Source organism: Carya illinoinensis, chromosome 15 (genome assembly GCF_018687715.1).
Source record: "Carya illinoinensis cultivar Pawnee chromosome 15, C.illinoinensisPawnee_v1, whole genome shotgun sequence".
Lineage (NCBI taxonomy): Eukaryota > Viridiplantae > Streptophyta > Magnoliopsida > Fagales > Juglandaceae > Carya > Carya illinoinensis.
This window is the reverse complement of record NC_056766.1, coordinates 39,078,466-39,097,050: the sequence shown is the minus strand read 5'-3', so window position 1 is coordinate 39,097,050 and position 18,585 is coordinate 39,078,466. Positions and strand designations below refer to the sequence as shown.

Below are 18,585 nucleotides of genomic sequence, written 5' to 3'. Positions count from 1 at the left end.
ATCCAACATGTTTTTTTATTTTATTTTTAATTTGGAATCTCAAATGATTAAAAATGAATTCTATCATTCTTCAATCACGTAAATCAGTCTAAAAATATGAAACATTAATAGAGTTGCATAAAAAATATAAAGAGTAATAATTTTGTGGCATAACTATCTCGCTCTATGATTTTTTCAGGTTGGAGAAGATGATTTAAAATGATCTTTACGTGATTTAAATAAAAAAAAATAAAAAAAAGCTGCCAGAAATACGCAAATCACTCAAGAGCATATGGAATATATACGATTGTAACTCATTCAAAAAAAAAATGAAATTTTATGCATCATCTTCTCTTAGTTTTCATCCTTTCATCGTATCATGATCATTTTATGGTTAAAGAAGGGATGATGAAAAGATGATAATTAAAAGAATGATTATGATCACAGATCAAAGAAATCACATCTTTAAACCATGAAAGTTCAACCACATACTCAGATTGCAATTGCATATTATTCTGAATTGATGTTACCAAAACTTATCAAGTTACATCCTCTCCCCCTCGACTCTGTGTCTCTCTAAAGAAAAAGTTTTGATACGTAAAGATCAGGCTCGCTCTCTCAGCTTCATGCTCGAGAAGCATATGCGGAGAGCCTAATTTGTTAAAGACTACCGGAAAACCATGACTAAAATCTGTGTCAAACCCGCAGCTAAAAAGGGAGCAGGAATTGCAGGAGGCACACATTGGCTCATGATGAAGCCCCGTATTTCTCCTTAACGGCTAAAGCTGCTGCTCTGTACCACGTAGCTGCAGCCATTGCACCAGGATCTGGAACTGATGCAAGGATCTCCCCGGAGATATAGGTTGAACGGCCAGCCTACAAAACCCATCTCATCAGATTACCCCCCTTTATTTGAACACCAACGCGAAAGAGTGTGGAAAGTGTATGTACAAATAATCTCTTGCAGCATGAGCATTACATACTATTTGAGAATAAATCACCTAAAACAGTTCGCCGGATAGACCAGCAAATGCAAAAATCAAAATGACCGACCATTGACAGTGAATTGCATGCAGAGATATTTAGAAGTTCTCACAGGTTCATGCCTATCCAACCTGCATAATGTTTCTATTGTTCTTGTGGTTGTAATGGCTCTGTATTGAACTTTTGAGACAAAAGATAACCAACAGACTGGACAGCCCCATGGAAAGAAAAGACCACCAGGCACAAGTAGAATTGGCAAGAGCCAAACATGCTGACACGCTGATACTGTGGCATACGTACCATATGGACCACATGGGTAATTATGAATCTATCTCACAGCCTTGGTAAAGGTCACCAGAGACATCAATTGAGAGTAACCTCAAGATAAGCACCAAGATGGCAGTAAGCCCCAAAAGCTTAACCGAACTGAGTCTAGTATACCTCAATTAACAACAATTATATGCAACTTAGCTGAGGGTCATGCGTGAAGGTCTAAGGTTAAGATAGGTACCTTAAGGCTTGAGTCATCCTATGCCAGAATATGTGCCTATTATAAAACCATGTAGGAGTCCATGCGTATAACACCCCTACCACCTAAACTTGTTAATTGTTTTACAAAAATGAATTTCCAATAAATAAAGAAAAAGAAAAAGACCAATTAAAAAGAAAAGAAAAGAAAATATCTGAAGGTGTTTGGATCTTGCAAGCGTAACAGAAAGGACAGGAGATGTCTATATGTGATCCCCATATGAATTGCTTTACTCATTTTCTTTGAACCCTAGAGCTTTCCAAGATCCAAATTGAGGCTTACAGGATTCGTAAAAATTGTTTCCAACTTAATTGAGTATTGTGAAAATAAACAAAAACTGATGCAACTTTTGTTGTTCAAAGGCTGTTTACAATCATGTATTTTGATTAGATCCAATGCGTAAACAAATAAAGTTAAGCCCAATGAAATAGGAAAAGAAGCAAGGTCACCTGTGCCTGCATATGCTTAGTTGATTCAGCTCCATTACATGCTGCTTCGGACGAGAGAACAAAAGCAGTGCAAGGATCATCCCCAGCATTTAACCTCTGTATGTGAAGTTCAATGTGTTAGTCCCATAAGGCCATATTGACTAAACCAAATGATAATGATTATCGTTAATGACCTCCTGAAGCATTGCTGATGCTGGAATAAGGGCATCTAACAATGTGCGATAACCAGCACTCGCTCCACCATATTTACTGACTGCAGCAATGGAAGCTTCAAGTGCTTCAGCCCCTGAATCAAGAAAGTCAATGAGGAAAGGTACAAATCTGATTATTATGACATTAGGAGGATCATCTCACATTGTTTTGCTGTGACAATTGACTGGGAGCTTGCTGTCAACTGTGCATATGCTGCCTTGAAAAATATGGTATATCTGTTTCAGAAAGAGAGTGATTTTCAGATTAATATGAAAGAAACTAATTGAAAAAATTAATACAGTAAAGATTCAGATAAAGGAAAATACATTATCCCACTCGTTCCTCCCATAACTCTTCTAACAGATGATCCAAGTTCGTTCACTGTTTGTGCAGCATCATTCAGAGGATAACTGGGAACAGACAAACCATGAATTTAACAGGAGATAAAAACCAAGTATGGTGGTCTATAAATTCAACAACTGCAAATGCATGATACCACTGTCAGGGGTTAGGGACTTCTGGGTGATGACATCCAAAATTATTGGGTTTCAGTAGCTTATGTCCCAGTGAGTGGTGGAGCCAATGCCATGTTCGCGGAATCCTTATGGGGAGGTCATAGAAACTCAGTAGTTTGGGGGATGGTTCCCCAATGCTTAATGTAGCATATTTGGCAAGATTCCAAGAACGCAATGTTTGTACTTGTGGAGATCAAGAGAGGACGGTGAAGGAGTCGAAAGCTACTCTTCAGCACTGGATGACTGCTCACCGTAGCCCTTAATCACTAGTTTTCAAGATTTTAAAAACTAACTCCTTTTCTTCTTCTCGCTAGTTGGGTGTTTTCTTTTGTATACATCCTATGTACTAGGATTGCGCCCTTTAGAGCCTTTTTATTTTTATTTTTTTTATTTTTTATTTTTTGGATAAGTAAAAAAATAAATAAATAAAAAATAAAAAAAGCAAGCATGGGGGAAGGTGACCCCACTTCCGAGCCTGAGCAAGGGAGGAGATGGTTGCAGGGGGTCAGATCCCTCCCGATATGAGCCCCTAGTTTGAGGTAGATCCATGTCCAGACTTTTTCTTTCTTGCTTTTTTCTTTTTCTGAAAACTGATCTCTGTAAACAATTGGTCAGAAAAGTGGACAGAAGTCCATTTAAACATGGCCAAAGTCAAGGTCTTAAAAGTCTAAAAAGTTGAATATGCAGGTCTTAAAAGCCAAAGGGCCCAAAGTATAGGGTGTCTCCTATATTTTTCCTAAAAGAAAAGGCAACATCTAAATAACACCTAGCAAGTCAAGAAGTGGTCCTTGACTAAAAGTGCTTAACTTTTTTGGATCTCTGTTTCCATCCAAAAACAGAAAACAAAATACACATTCAATATCACAGAAATCCAAACATTATCTAGTCTCATCCCCCAACCCCTTTCCTAGAATTCCACAAATTCCTACAATCTAAGAGATCAGATCCGCACATATTCCATGAAAAACTTGAAAATTACACAACCAGAAAAACCTAGTTCATAGATTTATATGCGGGTGTGCTATACATACGATCATTTGCTGCATGCCTGACCCAAAGCACCTATGACCAGAGTCCTTGATGGTCTTTAATAGGCCGCCATTTTAGAATTTGATTGTTGCCAATTCAAAGCCTGTTTCATATTGCGGGAGTTTATGGGGTTTGAAAATTGAGGAAGAAATAATGTTTCGAGAGATTGGGGTAAGAGGGACACACAAACAAGGAGAGAGAGAGAGAGAGAGAGAGAGAGAGAGAGAGAGAGAGAGAGAGAGAGAGAGAGTCTGACTGAGTTTTTCATGTTATTTTGGCACCAGGGTACCCATTTGAAGGCACCATCTAATCTTAGTCCTCCAGGACGATTATCTGTTTATACACGTTGTATAAATGAGTTTACCTGTAAAGTTCCTGTGTACTCAGGCTAGACACTTTATGATTATTAATAAAATGTTCTGTTACCTATGATATAATAAAAAAATGAGTTTGCCTATGGCCCAATTAACCGGTAAATGGTATGGGTAAACCTTTTCCCTTAATAAGTGATGTCTTCAAACCTGAAAATCATCCCTATTGGAGTTAACTTTTCCATGAGGTAGTAGCTGATATTGACATTAGAAGACAAATATTAGTCTCACAAATCATATTAAGCACAAGCCCAGACTATTATAATATATTAAAGTTATAAAAGTCTCATTTAGATTTTCCGCCTTAGGCTTCAATTTACATTGGGCCAACCCTAGCAACACCCACCAAAATTAACAATGGTATCTTCTTCTTCTTCTTTTTATTTATTTATTTATTTATTTTATTGGCATCAGGTTTCCGGGAATAACTTCCCAACTAATCCCAAGAGTGCACAAGCCCTCGATAATGAGTTTCCCGCAAGTGCACCTCAGGTAATTCGAGGGGAAAATTCCCCAGTCCGATGGCCCCTAGAGATTGTTTGCACCCAAGGGGATTTGAATCTTAGACCTGAGGGGAGTATACCCCCAAGCCCAAAGTCTTTACCACTTGAGCCAACCCCTAGGGTTTAACTTAACAATGGTATCTTGAATGGCATCCACTTGACGTCCATTGAATAAATATTTTTGAAATTTCAAGCCTCTTCAAAGTTCAAACAATTATGGAAATTTGGTGAATAGGTCAATCATGTGCAGTGAACTTATGAAAGAAGAAGTCCGTTCTCGATTTGCCACAAAACATCACTTTCCTTCTTCCAATTACGTGGATCTCTTGTATGCTTCTTGCGTAATGGGCTAATGGGCCAACACCCTCTTTTCGCCTTAATATAATTTGATCTTATAAAAAAATATGATTTTCCAGATAAACCGAGAAAAAAGGTCCAAGTAAGTGAACATTAACTTACTTTTTGATGTCCTCCAGAATTGCTGTTGCACCTCTATACATCTGCAGAAGCCAGATAAATTAGACATGGAACAATGCATTCTATGCAATGTACCAAACAGTCAAGGGGAAATATCGATAGGGTTTTGAGGCTAGTCTCACCGTTGACCCACAGTCACCATCACCTACTTTGCTATCCCAATCATTCAGACTGTCCATTAGATCGATGACTGCATTTGCTGCTGCTTCAATAGCAACCTCAAGAATCTGGCCTTGTCGGTTTAGTTGTGGTGGTCGACTTAATGACTAATCAAAAGCAGATATCAGCTACCGGCTTTAATAAGGTAGTCGTGTAACAAGGACAAAAATAAATCGAAGATAAATGATTGAGAGACTGAAAATAAATAGCATCAGCACATCACAAGCACGTCAATTGTGCTGCAGAATGTGACCAAAAAATGAAGATCGGTGGTGTTAATGAAAGTTGCACCATGGCATCATCACCAAAACAAACCCAACACTTTCCCAACTAGATCATATATGTCCATGCGTACTGACTAATAAGATTGCCATACATTTTGACGTGAGGATGTCATATTTTTCTATGGCAGACAGGCAAAGCAAACCAGGTTTGTACAGAAAATTTTTATAGAAATTGTAAAAGAAAGACTGGGTAGGCAACTTGTATCAAAGAAAAAAGCATCTTAACCTGATTTTCCATGAAGGTAACTAATACATTGAATAAGCATACCTCATCACTCTTTGTTGAACGGGATGGTGGCATTGGGACAGGAATCTTGGCAGGTGGATGATTACCTGCTAGTAAAGACAACTCCTGAGCTCAATGAAAATCAAGGCAGGGGAGACATTATCTGATGTATAATATGTTCATACATATTTTTTTGATGAATTATAATATGTTTATATATATGCATATGGATGATAACACTGATGCTAATAAGGGGAACGTTTTTTTGTTCTAGATCAATATAAATCATGGAAACACCATTGTATAATCTTCATGAATAACAATTCCATGGCTAGAAGGAAATTTAGGGAAATTCAGGAAAGGAAGCATTGTTCAAACACATTCACAGACCAGCAACTCCAACAGGCCAATATGGAGCCTTGGTTGCAGCATCCAGGCGTTGCAAAATAGTTTCATCTGCCCTCATGATGGTTATTGAAAAACCTGACAAAAAACACCAATGCTGAGAACTAAATTATTAGTTTGGGCAGAATGCTCTCATCAGCAATAACAAACCTGCCATATCAATAGATGTCATGAATGACCCTGTATATACTCTATCAACAGCCAGTCCATGTTCAAGCTGCAATTTTGGCACTGCTTTTCCAGACGCAATCATTAGTTCCATCATAGGGGTGGCTCCTAACCTGCAATTGAAACAACAGCGTTATAAAAAACAAGGGGTGTACCATGAGGAAAGTGGAATATCAGATAAGTTGTTGACCATCGGCAAAACCAAAGTAAAAAAATTTTACTTGAAAAATATCCTACAGAGAACAAACAATGTAAATATCTCTTTGATATCATGTAGATCGATATGATGCTAATTGTGAAAATAACGATTCGTGTCATAAAACTGAATAAGGTGAACTCTGATACAAAGCACAAAAGAAAATAAAAAAGACATACCCATTGATCATGAGCACCACCCTGTTACCTCGAGTAATGGGAACATAGTTCGTTTCCTGCAATGATTGAACATTTGCATAATGGACATCAAATTTGAGCTTTATGATTTTTGGAAGTGAGAAAAAATAAAAGGAACCTCAAGTTGTAAAGTCAATACAGTATAATGTTTGGATCTCAAAATTTAAATATGTTCATGACAATAACAAGGGCAGCCCAATCTGGGCTGCTCCTGGTGGCTTGGTGGCCAAAAGCCACCAAGGCGGCCGATCAAACTGACATGGTGGCAGCAACCATGGGGGTGCCGATTCTCTTTTCTTTAAATAATTATTTTAAAATTATTTCTTATATCATCCCAAAACTTCTCTAAAAAATCTTCACATCCAAACATACTTTCAATGGGTCCCAGTACTTTAAGTTTTAACTCTTATCAAAATGTCCTCTAAAAAAATTTTTACAACTATTTATATACACTTCTACACTTATTTATTTACTGTGGATCAGTATAAACACTTATACGCTTAATGAAAACTTACATCCAAAGATCACCTAAATCTCATTAATTATTTTTTTCCCATTTCTTCAGGTAATTGATTTGTAATGAAATCACATAAAAATTCAATCACAAAAATACAAAGAATGAAACTGGACAAATAGTTCACATGGAACAACACAACTGCTTCAATATTCTTGTCTTGAGCTATTTTCACAACAAGACAGTCAAATTAATTAGACGACCCCCCCCCAACCCCCCCCCCCCCCCCCCCCCCCAAAAAAAAAAAAAATCCTTTTCCTCTTTGGATAGATCAAATACCGCTCACATTACTCATAACCTAACCCTCCACCCCTTATTCATGGCATGAAAAGATGCTACTTGGGTTCAAGGACTGTTGGCATAGAGATGAATAGAAAGCAAGCTTTTTTTCAAATGAGTAAGAGTGAGAATGTTATATATTAAAAGAAAAGTAGGAAATAAAATACTTGAATTACCGGTGAGAGAATTTGATCAAGAACATGAGAAACCACCACATCCACAGGCTGAATATCAGCTACCGCAGCACCAGGTTCACCATGCTGTAAAGAATGCATGTTTAGCATGCTTGATAGGTAAAAGTGGAACAAGATATCGAATTATCCAAGTATAACTAGAACCAAGCAATTGGTAGAAATATCAGTAAACAAAAGCCAGTGAATAGACAAAGTTAATCGACTAAGGATACAGTCAGAAAGACAATACTCTAGCTTAGATTACATCAATTAGAAATACTAAAAATTTAATTTTAGAAAATATACCACACTTCATATTTCAAAGATATGGGGTGCACTTGAAAGTAACTTACAATTCCAAGTCCAAGTTCCATTTTCCCAGGACCCAGCCGATCTGATGTAACCTGTCCAGGCAACGTGCAAACAGTTAGAGCAACACCCATCGTTCCAACCATTTCTGATGCGCACTTTGCTTCAGTAGCAACATCAGCAAGAGAAAGGCCAGCAGCAGCAGCAGCTCCAGCAACCTGTCTTTCACAATGGGTAAGAATTTCTAGGACAAATTTAGCGAGAAAAATTAGAAAGAATAACCCAGTGCTAACATTGTTTAATTAATTTAACAAGCCATGAGTCCCAACAGGAAAAACGGAATACTAGAATAATCATGTTGATAACAGAGATACAATAACCAGTGTAGGTGATAGCACCGGGTGCACTCAATCGTAAACACTACCTAGAGCCAATGCACAAATATCATGCATGCTCGCACGTATTTGAAGTAAAGTGCACATTTTTAAAAACAAAAAGTCTAATAACAAAATCTTCATAATATACAATAAAAAAGATTTAAAAATGCAAGATAGTAATATATTTAGGCTATTACTAAATTTGTTGGAGTGTTATGCAACATGACAATAATTACACAAAACTTAAACATAGTATTTATATAATTCTCTTGTGCTTTAAAAAATATATAGAACCATGATATTTTATAGCCATTATAAAAATGAAGTACATGGTTGAATAAATATACCCAAAAAGCAGTGACAAAAAAGGGACAAGGACGGTAGGCATTGACCTCTGTGCTAACCTTTTTCTGATAGGTAATCAAGAAGTTTTATTCATAAGAGAAGGCAAAGCCCAAGTACATAGGATGTATACATGAGAGATCTCTGTGCTAACATATGCAATACAAAGCAAAAAGCAGCAAAAGCAGGCTTTTGTCATTGCGCTTTGCTTTTGGCTAGACTTCAGCCTGGGCACTTAAGCCCACTTTACCAACACTGACCATAACATAATTTTTCTTTATGTACTTTCATTACTGCATGGTCAAGAAAGATTATTCTTCTTCAATTATATGTTGGCGCCATACTTATGCTTTATTCACTTAATAAACACTCATGCATATGTCGAAATACATATTATGAAAGTCATCAACCAAGGAAGAAGCAGACTATTAACGGGAAAAATTCCGTATAAAGGGTCAAGAATATAAGGACAGGGAGAGAGACACTGAAATAGAAGGATACAAGAAGCCTGGAGTCTGTTCAGGGTCCATGCAAATGCACATGCCACCAAGTTTCGTCATGTGTACATGTTATGGAGAGAGAGAGAGAGAGAGAGAGAGAGAGAGAGAGAGAGAGAGAGAGAGAGAGAGGAACCTTATGAATGAGAATAGTTCCAGCCAGTCCTCTTCGCCCAGCTATGCCACGAGGTGGAGGTAAAGCACAGTCATCTCCTACTATTACAGTCTACAGGATACAACCAATATATACATACATTCATATATATATATATATGTATTCAGGTTCCAACCATGTATGAGATTATTTCAAGTATAGATTTAAATGGAAGCATACCTCCACTTTATAACCTTCAGATTTTGCTTGCTCGGCAGCCAAACCAAAATTTAATCGATCGCCAGTATAATTCTGTCAACAACGTATTAAAGCACCTTAAATCAAGAGACAAGTTTAATGATTATTCCCATGACTCAGACCATCCTCAGTTAACCACACTTCAATCAATAGACCATACACAAAGCCAACAACTCTTTCCAATATGATTTCAACCATATTGTAAAGAATATGTTACAATATGTCATTGCTCTATCCCTCCCTGCCCCCTGCTCCGCACCCCCTTCCCCTCCTCTCTCCCACCCTCTTTTCTATTTCACTTTCTTTTAAACTGGATTGGGATGCCCAGAATCATTATCACTTCACAAAATTTAAAAAGAAAAAAAGCACCACTAGACACCATGAACATGGCCACCACCATGAATCATAATATAGCAAACTAAAAGTGGTTGACATATTACTCATAAAAACAATGTACCTTGACAATTAGAAGACATCCCATAGGACCAGTTACCGCACGGATTCCCTAAAGTAAAAGTAGGTTAGATCAGACTCATCTAAGAGGAGTGATAATAATATTGGCAGGGTGGTACAAATAAGGCCACATACAGCAAGAATTGAATCAACTGGTGGAGATGCAAAAACATCCCCACAAATAGCTGCTGTAAGCATTCCCTCCCCCACGAATCCAGCATGTGCAGGCTCATGACCACTTCCACCTCCTATATGAGATAGATTGATGTAATAAAAGGCTCCATAGGACACCCAATTCAATTGCAGGAACTAATAGCTGTAAGCATATGAATGACTATTGTTCAACATACTACTTCAAAAAGGGTTAGTGATAATAGGATCAGATTTGGCAACCACTATCTCCCATTAATTGAGGGCCAAAGGTCAATCACACGATCCGTACAATTTAGTCCCTCATTTGTCTTTTAGGGTGATTCATAACTACCATAGAAAATGGTCACTAAACTTTGTTGTTAAGATTTAAGAAAGGGAATTCACAGATTTTTGGAAGGCTCCAATCAATGAGAAGTGAATTTAATATTGTAGCCTAACTGTCTTAACACCTTTCTCTCCGTACGAACTCTGCCCGTACGAGTTTTCATTGTAATTTTGTCTTGCTGGTGATGTTAGAGTTTTCAATCATGTGAGTTTGAATAAGTATTTAGATTCATGGGTTTCTCAAAGACTCTAGTGATAGAACAGAAGTCTTTTGTGGTGTCGAGGGAAGGTCGATGGGTTGTGGTCACAGAAAAAGGATGGAAGTTGGTTAAGAAGATGAGACTAGAGCTAACCACGGCTAGATGGTTCTCCAAAGCTCTGGACGACTGTGTGAAAGAAAGGAAGACGGAGTTCTATGCAGGCCATAGAGTGGGTGACAAGGGATTCATAGCACAGAGGTGCTCAAATATGCAGGGGGTCTTCATGGCGTTGGTAGAGTATTATGGGGGTGGACGTAGGAACTGCATCTTTATTCCGGAAGATTTTGAAGGTTTGGGTTGGAGAAAAATGGTAGAGACATTGAAAGAGATGGAGCAAGACGGGGGTCTCACACGGGCGACACCGGCAGCAACGTTATCGGAGCATCCACAGTGGCCGTCACGGTCATACAAGGAGGCTTTGCAACAAAAGAATGGTAGAGTCCTGTCGCTTCAACAGGCCTGGCCAGATGACAGAGTTGTAGGTGGTAGGCAGCTGGGGAGGAAGACCATTTCGGAAGATTTGCAAGGACATGATGGGGGTGAAAAGGAAACTGTTGGCTTAAATAAAGAAACTTATCTTCGGGTAATGACCGACATGCAGATTCAGTTGGAAGATCTCCAACTTAAATTAAACTGGTCGAAGAAACTAGTTGAGGACGGGTCAGATGGAGGGGACCTGGGTGTAGGCCCAAACGATGGGCTTTGGACAGGAGTGGGGGCCCTGTGTTCTTCGAAGGGCAAACAGCCCATAGTGGAAGGATTTAATCCGGCTGTTTTAAAAGGAAGGGCACCTAACGGGCTGGCTAATGGGCAGGCCTCTAAAAGCTTAAGTAACGGGCCCAGCCCAAGCAAAGCCCAGAGGCCTTTGCCTAACTTAAAGCTCTGGAGGCCCTGAGTGCAGGTCACGGATGCGATGGATGTTACATTATCACGGCCACCTGTGCCGGCAAAGGGACAGACGTCAACGGCGAAGGGACAGACGTCGGAAAACACCTCAGTTGACCCCGGAGAACTTCTCGGACTGGATCTGATGCATATTTCGGGGGGGATTGTTCGTGTAGCTCCGGCAATGGTGAAATCTCTGCAGGTTAAACAGAAAACGCCGGTGATGGAGCAACAATTATTACCATCACATGAGGAGGTCTGTGCAGTACGAGACCATCTATCCTTGTTTTTCCCCGAAATCTGTACACAAAAGATGCCGACTCCATCAATGGAAACCAAAGCTGACCAGAAAGAGACTTTACCTGTCACGGTGGAGCATCTTGATTTTATAGAGGAAAATGGAGTTTAGCTGAACATGGAGTTTGTGGAAGACAACAACGTGGGGTTTCATCAAAGCAACTTAGGGGAGAATACCAACATCTCGTTGGTACCAGAGTCTCAAGAGATAAATAAAATGATCTCTATGGTTGAATGGCAAGGCTGCAACTCGTTGGATGACGAAATTGAGAATGGGGACAGCACTCCATTCCCATTGAATTGTGAGTTACCTGGTGAGTTTGATACATCAACTTGGGTATTCAATAAGGTAAAAGATATTCAACATGTGGTGGGATTAAAGTGTGTAGGGTATGAAGAACAATTTTTAGCACTCCTTATGGCTATTGAGGCGGGACACATGAATGATAAAAAGATGAGATCCAAGAAACAGAGGGAACTCAAGAGACTTAACTAGTCTTTAAATGAAGGTAGTTCAAGTCGGGATAGATCTAAAGGGAAGGGCACCGCTGTTTCTTTATAAAGCCTAAAATATTGTATTGGAATGTGCGTGGGCTAAATAAGATTAATAAGCGCCAGCGCATAAAAAATTTTCTTCAGGAATGGAGGGCAGACATCGTTTGTTTTCAAGAAACAAAACTGAAATTGGTGAACCGAAAAATTGTGAGAAGTGTGTGGAGTTGTTCGTATGTAGACTGGGTGTATTTGGCTTCAAATGGGGCCTCTAGCGGTATTCTTGTGATGTGGGATAAAAGAGTGATGGAAAAAATGGAGGAGTATATAGGGGATTACACAGTGGCTTGTTCGTTTAAGATGGTGGAAGATAACTTTATGTGGGCTTTTGCAGGTATTTATGGACCAAATGTTGATAATATCATAAAACAATTATGGGATGAAATTGCAGGATTACACACTTGGTGGGACCTCCCATTGTGCATTGGTGGTGATTTCAATATCATAAGATTCCCTAATGAAAGATCTGGAGATAACTGTCTTCGCTCAGCTATGTCAGATTTCTCAGACTGCATTTTTGACTTGAACTTGATAGATCTCCCACTTGCAGGAGGCCATTTTACCTGGTCTAATAGCCAAACATGGTCTCGCTTAGACCGTTTCCTTATTTTGCCGGAGTGGGAAAGTAAGTTTCCAGTAGATGGAGGCATTCAAGGCGGTCGGCGTTATTTCAAATTTGAAAATATGTGGCTTAAGAGTGAGGGTTTTGTGTAAAGGGTAAGGCTATGGTAGACATCATATCAATTTTTTGGTAGTCCCTCTCACATACTTGTAGGCAAATTAAAAGTTTTAAAGAATGACTTAAAGTTTTGGAATTCTCATACCTTCGGAGACTTGGGGGAACAAAAGAAAACCAGGCTGGAGGAACTACAGAGTATAGAGAGGTTCTTGGAAGATAGAGTTCTTACCTCAAAGGAGATTTCGCGCAAGGCAAAGTTGAACTCAAAAATAGAGAAAGTATTATCTTTGGAAGAAATTTCTTGGCATCAGAAGCCAAGAGCATTGTGGCTGAAAGAAGGGGACCGAAGCACAAAATTTTTCCATAGAGTGGCCAACTCTCATAGGAGAAACACACTAGAGGAACTGCATGTGTTATTTTTCAGCACTTTGTTTCAATGGCCTAAATGTACATGATTTCCTTTTGTCCTACTTAGCGAACTAGATAGGTGTTATCTCTTGTATACCTCCTTGTGTACTTGGGCTATGCCTATTCTTATTAATACTATCGTTTACTTATCAAAAAAAAAAAAGATTTAAGAAAGGAAAAATGCGAGACAAAGAAGACACAATTTAAACTGGGGCCCACTTATAATGAGCGTTTTGACCTAAACAAAAGTTGAATTTCAGAAACCCTTTATTTGACAATATTAGCTTTCACAGAGATGCTGATTTGATGCTTTTGCCAAAACATTTTTATGAATAGACTGTGCAGGAAGTTGTAAGAGATGGCATTAAGAATCCATAAGTAGTTAGATTCATGTCATCAATAATCCGTAAGCAGTTAGATTCATGTTGCACCATAGGCTAACGAAGTTGTGAAACATAATTTATGCAATGAAATGCAAGCATGAAAAAAAAGCTTCATGTTCAATATTAATTCAGAGAAAAGGAATTAGAATTCTGTATCATATTAAGCTTTTTTCTTTTATCGTTAAACAAATTCTGTATCATATTAACTCACAGCTAACAGTTGCATATCATTAAAAACAGAAAAAACAAAAACAAAAATGCTAACTTTTTCTGTTCATAGTTTATTTGTACCATAAAAGAATAAGAAACTAAAAATGAAAACAGTGCTTAAAATCTTTCATTTTCTCAAACCTGATATAATTGCAACTTTATCATATGTTGAACGTGAAACATCAGCACGTAAGACAACCTTCACCTGTGTTGTAATAAGACAAAAAACGTCAGAATATATCCACTTTTATGCATATAAGTTCCTTGACAAAATATTTGAGCAAAAAGAGAACCTCAGGGAAACCATCTAAGAACTGCATCCCAGGATACGTTTCCACAAGACCCTCAATGAACTCAGTCACAACATCTGCAACAGTGTGCAAACACATCACAAGAAAACAACACCCAATTAGCAAAGACTACATTGTAACTCATTGCTTTGCTTGCACAACCCAAAACATTATAATAGAGATCTACCTACACAAGGGAAAAGGCCCACTCCCTAACTATCGATATAACTTCCAAAAGTATAACTTCCAAAAGAAAGACAAAAAGGAAATCATACTCATTAGGAAAGGAAGGTTAGCTTAAGCTTCTTCCTTTCCCCGTCTCTTGTCCTTGAAGGAACTAAGCAAAGCCAAAGAGAACCAAGACTCAAGATAGGATAAGATTAAAACACTCACATGTTGCTTTTTTATTTTTAAATCCATAAACAAAATTTTATTGATCATAAGAATAGGCAAGAGCCCAAGTATGTGGGGCATATACAAGAGCAACACCTAAGCGTGCTAGTTACATGTTACTTAAAAAAAGAAAAAACCTGAAAATTATCCAAAATCCACAAGAAGTAACACGTAATAGAAAAGAAAAGAGGAAAAGAAAACTATTGTTCATGTTTCAGAGTCTTATTTTCTGAACAGACTTTTTAGGTGATAAAGCACTTCATGTCAGACAATAACTGCCTTAAGAATCCATTTTTGTTGAGTTTGCTACTCTTCGTAGGTGTATTAGGCTAAGAAAAAAATGGGTTAAGGAATAAAAAAAGTAAACCTGTAACGCCCCAGATTGGATTCGGTATAGAAAGGTGGTGAATGAGATTACATATTTCTTGGGAGGGTGGAGTTCAAGCCCTTTATATTATTCCAAAGGATTCCAATTATAGCATTGACTAGTCGTTTTGGAGCATGAACCCAATTGTGACTTGGGCCTTCTTTGGGTCATTACAAAACCTCAAACAGAATTTCATTGGACTAAAACTATTTAACGCAAACACCTCAGTCTTCTTCTTCAATGGACCTCATACTTTCTTTAGCATTGGTTTAAACTTTAGAACTGCCCAGACTCTCCTTGTTTTCTAAGCTTGCTACTCCATTTAGTTGAGATTGACCTAGGTCAGAGGTTCGGGCCCATCATCCAAAAGGATTCATCAATATTACAATTGGAGCCCTATGAAGTCATTATAAAGGGCAAAAACTCTCCTTCCCAAGCAATGTGGGATTCCTATTCACCACCGTCCTACTCTCAATCCAAGGTTTTACAAATCTCTCCCCTTAAATCACCAATGTCCCCGTCAAGCCACACTATCATAGGTGGTATCAAAGCCAACCCCCAACCAGAATTGTAGGACTTGAGTTGTGCCTATTTGGAATGGCTTGACGGGGACGTTGAGGATTTAAAAGGAGAATATATAACGCCCCCAGTTTATTATGAAGTGTAGTAAATGAGAGATCTCACATTCCTTTGAAGGGAGAAGTTGTTTCCTAATAATGATTCCAAAAACTCCAATTGTAACATTAACTAGCCTTTTTGGAGTATATACCCAAATGCACTTTCCTTGAGTTGTTACGGTTTTTTAGTTAATATCAAAATCAAAAGTACAAATATTTTCTTTACTTATTAAAAAAGGAAAATTTTACAGAGGAAAATGAAAATAGTGAGAAAAATATTAAAATATTTAGTGTTTAAGGCCTCTTTGTAGTGAAAAGGTGCTTTTGGAGATTCTTTTGGAAACATTGTCCACTAATCGGCCTTTTTCAGCTTCCACTAAAAGGGAGGGGCTTGGAATGAGGACATGAGTCCCATAACAGTTGCAAGGAACATGTCCCTCATCCAATTGGTCCAATTTCAAAGCTAAGTCCCTTCCCGAATTCAGAAATTGATGTCTGAAACAACGATAGCAAGATTTCCACCTATTTATTATATCTTAAACATAAACATCATCCATGCCTGCAACAAAAGATCCTATCGATAATTTTTCTTCCATAAATTGCTGTAGGCATCTAGCCTACATCAATTACCACAGTGAACCATCTTGGAACGAATCACAGTAAGCGAGCAGATTCGAACATTAAAGCCAATTTAGGTGCTGAAAAGCTATTGGAAAAGAAAAGGAAAACAAACAAACAGATCTTGACACTTTAGTGAATAGGAATAAGGGGTCCTGAACTCAGCCTTAAATGCCCGTTCGGTCAGTGTCTGTAGTGAGGTTAGCTTTCATAATTTGCTTGTATCCATCACTAGTGCTTAGTGGTTATTAGGTATATTTTGTGTATACTTCCTGTGTACTTGAATATGCCTTTTACCATAAGTTTAACTCTACGTATAACAAACAGATCTTGACACTTTAGTGAATAGGAATAAGGGGTCCTGAACTCAGCCTTAAATGCCCGTTCGGTCAGTGTCTGTAGTGAGGTTAGCTTTCATAATTTGCTTGTATCCATCACTAGTGCTTAGTGGTTATTAGGTATATTTTGTGTATACTTCCTGTGTACTTGAATATGCCTTTTACCATAAGTTTAACTCTACGTATAAAAAAAAAAAAAATCGCCGGTACACGTTTTCCACCTATTTATTATATCTTAAACATAAACATCATCCATGCCTGCAACAAAAGATCCTATCGATAATTTTTCTTCCATAAATTGCTGTAGGCATCTAGCCTACATCAATTACCGCAGTGAACCATCTTGGAACGAATCACAGTAAGCGAGCAGATTCGAACATTAAAGCCAATTTAAGTGCTGAAAAGCTATTGGAAAAGAAAAGGAAAACAAACAAACAGATCTTGACACTTTAGTGAATAGGAATAAGGGGTCCTGAACTCAGCCTTAAATGCCCGTTCGGTCAGTGTCTGTAATGAGGTTAGCTTTCATAATTTGCTTGTATCCATCACTAGTGCTTAGTGGTTATTAGGTATATTTTGTGTATACTTCCTGTGTACTTGAATATGCCTTTTACCATAAGTTTAACTTCTACGTATAAAAAAAAAAAAAAAAATCTCCGGTACACGTTTTCCATCTTAAGTTCCCAAAAGCAACATGAAACGTAGCTTCGAGATTGTCCTAAATTGTCTTGGCAACCAAACAAAGTGTACAATCATTCAAAGTGGATTTATCTCAACAATAGACAGTTCAAGTAGCAACCAACACCTAAGAATGTTGAGCTGGAAAATAGTCATAAATCATCCAGGGCAACACAAATAAGAGCGAGAGATTTCACGAAAACTAATGCGACCAAATTTATCTTCCAGAAAACCACACCCCGTCTGGTTGTTGAATTTCACCACAATGCGAAGAAAATTGAGAGAGATTGGAGAAGAGGGAGGGGGAAAAATAAAAGACGAACCGTTGGGGTCGTTGATGAGCTTCTTGCCTTGAAACACCATGTTGTAAAGGAGAGTTTAGCCCTAGGTTGCACAGAGCCTTTTGCATGAAATGTTGGGGAGAGACGGAGAGTCTGGTCTGGTCTGGTGTGGGGGTGATTTGGTTTGGTGGGAGTGTGAGGAGGGATTCCGCACGCATATATATAGGGAGAGAGAGTGCCTTGTCACTCACACCTGAAGCTTGCGTGGTATTGTGCATCTCGAAGGTCGAGGCCGTGGAGATTTCTTGTTTGCAGTATGATTAGACGATTTGAGATGAGTTTTAAATTGTAAAATTTTGTTGATTTTATTAAAATGAATTTCATTTTTTCAAATTAAGAATATTTTAATTTTTTAAACTAAAATATACGAAATAAGTTAAAATGCATTTAATTTGTATATGAAAAATTGAAAAAAATAGTAAATTTTATAAATAATTAATTTGAGATAAGTTTAATTTGATTTAACAACCAAACACAAGTTTAAAATTCGTCTACTAAGTAATGTTGATGGTATTTTTTTTTTTTTTAGTTAAGAATTGATTTGTAGAATCTTACATCGATCAATCTCGTGTAAGTTTTTGTAAAGAGTAATATTACGTAAATGGGGACTATAATGCAGATATAGATAATTTTATTTTTAAAATTTTTTAAAATTATTAAAAAGAAATTTTATTTGCAATCCTCAACTGGGAATTGTATATGTAGACCCTTTATTAAATGAGAAAAAATCATTTTCTGAGAGATATTTTAGTAATTTTAAAAAAATTTAAAAATAAAATTATCTATGCCTGCATTACAGTCCCCAAATGGGGACTGTACGTAGTATTACTCAT

At 37.8% G+C, this 18,585-nt stretch overlaps 1 protein-coding gene across 5 annotated transcripts; it reads right to left on the bottom strand.

The window, feature by feature from the left end:
- Positions 1-385: 385 nt before the first annotated feature.
- Positions 386-17,977, bottom strand: LOC122296395 (putative 3,4-dihydroxy-2-butanone kinase). 5 transcript variants are annotated; one of them, XM_043106051.1, is made up of 20 exons: positions 17,735-17,976; positions 14,404-14,477; positions 14,252-14,315; positions 10,095-10,207; positions 9,964-10,011; positions 9,489-9,560; positions 9,291-9,380; positions 7,983-8,033; positions 7,633-7,716; positions 6,646-6,701; positions 6,253-6,383; positions 6,088-6,180; positions 5,740-5,807; positions 5,151-5,294; positions 5,011-5,051; positions 2,460-2,543; positions 2,296-2,369; positions 2,115-2,227; positions 1,942-2,037; positions 386-855 (listed from the first exon to the last, which is right to left on the bottom strand). In XM_043106051.1, exons 1-20 carry the CDS (start codon positions 17,772-17,774, stop codon positions 727-729), a joined length of 1,665 nt encoding a protein of 554 aa, XP_042961985.1. In that variant the 5' UTR covers positions 17,775-17,976; the 3' UTR covers positions 386-726. The 5 variants fall into 5 exon arrangements, with proteins under 5 accessions (XP_042961985.1, XP_042961981.1, XP_042961982.1 ...); XM_043106047.1 differs by having other exon boundaries at positions 7,983-8,156; positions 17,735-17,974; XM_043106048.1 differs by having other exon boundaries at positions 5,740-5,804; positions 7,983-8,156; positions 17,735-17,972.
- Between the last annotated feature and the right edge of the window lie 608 nt (positions 17,978-18,585).

Bases quoted from the DNA above. Each gene is read 5' to 3' on its own strand.
- LOC122296395 (XM_043106047.1), bottom strand. From the start codon at position 17,774: ATGGTGTTTCAAGGCAAGAAGCTCATCAACGACCCCAACG. The intron at 10,012-10,094 runs GTATGTGGCCTT...CTTTTACTTTAG, and splicing joins CAGTTGATTCAATTCTTGCT to GGAATCCGTGCGGTAACTGG. The intron at 8,157-9,290 runs GTTCCTCTCTCT...TGTGAAAGACAG, and splicing joins GAACTATTCTCATTCATAAG to GTTGCTGGAGCTGCTGCTGC.